At 57.1% G+C, this 5360-nt stretch overlaps 1 protein-coding gene across 1 annotated transcript; it reads right to left on the bottom strand.

Annotated features, from left to right (window-relative positions):
• Positions 1 to 632: 632 nt before the first annotated feature.
• SOX14 (SRY-box transcription factor 14) lies at positions 633 to 1355 on the bottom strand (the record flags this gene model as incomplete). Its single annotated transcript, XM_084211956.1, has 1 exon — positions 633 to 1355. The coding sequence occupies one exon, from the start codon at positions 1353 to 1355 to the stop codon at positions 633 to 635; it is 723 nt and encodes a 240-aa protein (XP_084068082.1).
• Positions 1356 to 5360: the final 4005 nt, after the last annotated feature.

The following is a 5360-nucleotide window of genomic DNA, read 5'->3' as shown; positions in this document are numbered from 1 at the left end:
GAAAAGCAATTTTACCTAGTAGTACGTGGTGGCAAAATATATATATATTTATATATATATAACACAGCTGATCTCGTTTTTCAATGTGCAAAAGGAAAAACAACGAGGAAAAAAAATAAAATCAGAGTAAGACCGGGACTTCCCAAAGTCAAGTCCAAGTGACATGAGACCCTGGAGAACTCATAGACATTAAGAGAATAGAATAAATAAAAATCGAAACCGCCTCTCTCTCTCTCTTTTTTTTTTTTTTTTTTTTTGTCTTTTTCTCTTTTCCTCCCCGCTTTGTCCCGAAAGGGCAGTTCAAGGTTCGCTTTTCTTTTCTGTTTTTAAACACATTTACAACTCTTACAAGTGCCGGGCTCCTATCTGCCCCCGCGATTGCAGATCCCCCCCGAGCCCGGGGCCAGCTCTCGTGGCGAGCTTTAGGCGAGAGCATCTCCGAGGCAGCGTCCGCGTCTGTCCCGGCCCGGCGGCGGGCGGCAGAGTCCTGGTTCGGGTGGCCTTTTTTGCTCCTGCAGCTTTTATGTACATGCACACACGGAGGAATCCCAGTTCCAGCTGCCGGCCGGGGTGGGGGGCACACGCACGCACACACACACGCGCCTGTGGGGGTGCGGGTGGGTGGGTGGGTGTTACATGGCAGTCGCGTGTGCTGAAGAATAGGGGTCTATCCCAGTCTTGGTCATGCCCGGGAATAATATGTAGGCAACTGGAGGTTGCAAACTGGATGCCGACCAAGCGGTACAGTTACATGGCACGACATAGCCCGGGTTAGTTGGCGAGGGGTGAGTGTGGGTGTGTTGGCTGGGGCAGCTCAAGCTGCCGAACGCCCCGTTCTGGTATCCCAAGGTGGAGGCGTAGGGCAGGGTGCTGGTGGCTAAGGTGTGAGGAACCTCAGTCATCTTCTGAATGGCGCTGGAGCTGAACTGGCTGGGGTCAAGTAAGGAGTAAGGTGCTGAGGTGGGAGGCAGGAAAGCCCTGGCCTTCTCCGGGGAGCTCAGCAGCGAGTCAGTGGCCCCCACGGGAAGCCCGGCGGCCTTTAAGGGATCTGTTTCCCCGAGGTAAGGCAAAGGGAAGACATACCTGTCCTTTTTCAGCAGGTTCTTGGGCTTGCGCCGGGGCCGGTACTTGTAGTCGGGATGCTCCTTCATGTGCTGCGCCCGCAGCCGCTTGGCCTCGTCGATGTACGGGCGCTTCTCCGCCTCGGAGAGCAACTTCCACTCCGCGCCCAGCCGCTTGCTAATCTCCGAGTTGTGCATTTTGGGGTTCTCCTGGGCCATCTTGCGCCGTTGGCCGCGGGACCACACCATGAAGGCGTTCATGGGGCGCTTGATGTGGTCGCTGGGCTTGGACATGCTTCGGCCGGGCGGGCGGGCGGGCGGGCGGCTCTGCGGGGCGCGGCGCGGCGGCTGGGGGCGCCGGACGGCGGCGGCAGGACGACGACGAAGAGGAGGAGGAGGAGGAGGAGGAACGGCGGGAGAAGGCCGGAGGAGCCGGAGGAGCGGCAGGAGCGGGCTCAGCTGATCATCACAGGTCCTCCGCCAAGGCCGTCCCCGGCGGGAGCCGTGCCGGGGCGGGGCGCGGAGCAGCGCGGAGCGGCGCGGAGCGGAGGCCCGCGGGGCCCGGCGGGCACTAGGCGGGCGGGGAGCCGCCGGGCGCAGCACCGGGCCGGCGGTGGGGACGCGGGGCGGTGCGGGGCAGTTCAAAGGCGCGGGGCTGCGGCGGGCAGGCTGACATAGCGGCAGGGCGGTCACAGTGCGGCCGAGCGCCCAATCAGCGCGGAGGGGGCCCGCTTAAAAAGAGAGGGAGAGAGGAAGGGCGAGAGGAAGAGGAGGGGAGGGGACAGAGGAGGGAGGAGGAAGGAAGGAAGGAGGGGACAGGAGGAACCCCCCACCCCATACCCCCCGCCTTCTAACGCGCAGATTAAAAGGAAAGCTTTTGTGAGTTGCTGCGCTAATAGCATCTGTGGAGGAAGGGGGAAGGAGAAGGGGGTCGTCCCCATCTTCCTCATCCTCCCCCATCCCTGGGGTGCGCGGAGCGGGGCCGGTCCCGGCGCCCTCCAGGCTCCGCCGCCGCCGCCGCCGTCGGGGCTGCGAGCGCTGCGCTCCGCCGTGCGCCCACCGCTGTCCGCTTCCCCCGCTGCCCCCGCCTTCCCCGCGCTCCCGGCCGCTCTCTCGCTTCCCCAACCCCCGCCTTCCCCGCTCCGCAGCCCCGCTTAACCCCGGGAGCCGGCCCGCGTCCCGGCTTGCTTTGAATAATTGCCTGCCTCCCGCGAAACGCCCGTGGGGAAAATATTTATTAAATGGAAACAATTGTCCCGGCTCCCGGGGGGGACCGCGTTTGTTCCGGGTTTATTGGTTTTTAGCACCTGCTTTGGTTAACAAACCTGCTCCGAAAAAGCCCCCCCCGGGCCGCCCGCTGCCCCCGCCCGCCCGCGTCCGACAGCGACCGGGGAGAGAAACGAGATGTCGGGGGGGGCTCCCGGCACGGGCGGGGGGCGCCCGGCCCGGCCCCTCCGGGATCCCCCCGCGCCTCTCCGCCCGAAACTTCGCCTCCTGCCCGAGGGGAGCCGCCGCCGCGGGCCGCTCCGTGCCGGGCCGCCGCTCCCGGGGGGCTCTCCGCTCCCCCATCCTGTCCAAATAATATTAATATTAATAATAATAATAGAATAAACCACCTTCGCCCTTATTTCCTCCTTCTTCGCAATAAATGACTTTCATTTCCCGGCAGAGCCCTGTGCGTGCGGAGCCGGGGAGAAGGAGAAGGAAGATGAGGAGGAAGAAGAAAGGGGCCGAGGATGTGGAGTCCGCTCACCTGGACGGGGCCGGCAGCACCCGAAGCTTTGGCTCTGCTGCCGCCGGCTCCGTCCCAGAGGCTTTTTTCGTTGCGCCCAGAAATGCGCCGCGAATTTCCCAGCCCGCACCAGGACCCCCTTGCCCGGAGAGGGGGCGGCGGGCGGGACCTCCCCGGGCGGGATCCTCCCGCCACGGCGCCGCTTCTTCCTCAGGGAAACTTGTCCCCATCCCAGGGTGGGATCCCCCGAGCTCCTCCCCACCCCCAGCAGCCGCTGATGCTCATATGGGACCCGCAAACAATAAAAGGTGGGTGCAGGCGGCTCCTTCCCGCAGCTGTCCCCACAGGGTCACCTGCGGCGTGGCCCGTTCTCGGGGACCTCCGTGCCACGCGTGGTCCCGGTGACCCGGCGGGACAGTCGCCACGGGCAGGGGCTGGGATGCCCGAGCGCTGCTCGCTCCGACAGGCACCCGCGGGCTTGGCCGTGGCCGTGGTAGGGTGACACGCGTGGAAACTTCTTTTTTACCCCACTTTTTCCATGGAAACAGAGCTATCGGCAACCCCAGGTGCCGCGCTCAAGATCCGCGGGGGAAGCCGCCTGGAGCCGCTGCCCCTCTCCTCAGCACCGCGTGCTTTCCCCTCCGACGGTAAAAATACAAAACTCCTTTCGCTTTTATTGTTTCTTTTCAAATTCTTCGAAGGAGAGGGAGAAACTGTATTACTCGTCATCCCTCGGCAAGATTAAACGAGAGGAGCCGGGCGTCGTTGTCAAAAATGCGGGTAGCAAATGGTTCGGGGGGGGAGCGATGGCTCGCAGGCTCTGCCTGCTCCCGAAAAGTCTTTCCAATCAGTTAATGCTGCTTGGCAATATTAATGATAAAAAATCGGCAGCCCGGCTTTCATTGGCTGCTGCCTCGCCGTGCTGCAGCACACACGCTCCATCAGCTCGGGGCATTTCGGGCTCCGGTTTGTTCATTTACATCCCATAAGTGCCCTCGCTTTAAAAAAAAAAAAAAGGAAAAGAAAGATTTCCTTCGAGATTCCAACGCTTCCATCCTTAAATACTTCCATTTCCCCCCTAAATCCTTTGTCCTGGAAGGGTATCTATTTTGGTTGTACAGCCCCTCGGGTTGGATCTTATAAACTTTCTGCCCTTTTTGGTTTGTTTTTTTTTTTTTTCCTTGGGGAGGGCAGCAATTTGCAGGGCGGTGACTGAAATCCATTTCTCCTCACCAGCTTGTTTAGACACCAAAACTAATGGTGCGATTATTATTCCTGAATGATATCATGGTAATGCGGAGAGATAAGAACGGCCTGATAGGGAAACATTAAAATTATATTCTTGGAGATAGTTCATTTGGAGGAACTTTAAATTAGATGAGATCATGTAGCCCGAGATCCAGTACCAGCATAAATAGAGCTGTATTTCTGCCTTCAGCCTCCTCCTCCTCCTCACGGGAATCACGGTCGGGCTTGCAACTGACAAAAGTGAGAGGTGAGGAGCACCTAGAATTTGAAAATACCCCCGATCTAAACTTTATTTAGGAAATAATGGATCTCTAAATAACTTTATTATTTTTATGCTTCAGGCACTGGGAAAGGAAGGGGATTTTTAATTGATTTTTAATTGAAGGAAGCACGTTTTGGAAAGACTTCCAGGTTTCTGGGGCTTTTCAGAGGCACGGAGGAAGCAGGTCCTGCTTGTTGTTCTGTGGGACCTGGTGAGATTCCCACCACCAGGAACGCTTTTTCCAAATATCCAGAATTAGCTCAGCGCACAGAATCCCACCAGGCATTGCCAGGGATGATTTTATTCCTGCTTTTCCCCTCATATCTGGTTGTTTTACATGCAAGTGCACACATACATTTTGTTATGCATGTGCCACATATTAAAAAAGACCCTTTTAATCACATGCCATCAAATAATATTTTCTGAGAGAGATATATGGAAAACATATGCACAGAGCAGCTCATCCAGGCAGCAGCACTGATGCGTTCACAGATACTGTGCAGAACAGACTGGATACTCACAGGTTATTCTTTCTGCATTTTTACAGAGTTTCTTGCTCAATTTCATCCCCCCCAACCCTGAAAAAAGGCATTTCTTCAACTCCAGCTATAAACAGTTACAGGGATGCAGCCTCCTGCATGGAGAGATTTAGTGGAGCAGGTCACTGCCCGGTGCAGCCCTGACAGAAGAGGGGAGCAGTGATGGATGTGGCAGATTGGAGCATCCCACGAGCTGCTTGCTCGTGCTGGCCAACAAGAGATGCTCCCTGGGAAGGCACCACCTTCCTGGAGAATAACTTGCTTCAAAACTGAAGATTCCCCCTGGATTAGGACCCGAGGCAGAAGTTTACAGCCCTTTCCAAACTTAATTTTTCTCCTGCACATTTTTCCCTGTGTGATTCCCATCCCACCCCTTCCTTTAGTGCAGTGCCCTGTGTGTTTAGCTCTCATTCCTCACAGGTGATCTGTTCACTGCCCTTTTGCAGCACCATTTATATTTGTGGGTCACTGTTAATGAGGAAAGTGATGGATATTTGCAGGGATTTCCCTCCTACAGG

Source organism: Fringilla coelebs (assembly GCF_963513975.1).
Source record: "Fringilla coelebs genome assembly, chromosome: 10".
In the NCBI taxonomy this organism is placed as follows: Eukaryota; Metazoa; Chordata; class Aves; order Passeriformes; family Fringillidae; genus Fringilla; species Fringilla coelebs.
The sequence above is the reverse complement of the archived record's forward strand: the minus strand, read 5'-3'. Positions and strand labels throughout refer to the sequence as shown.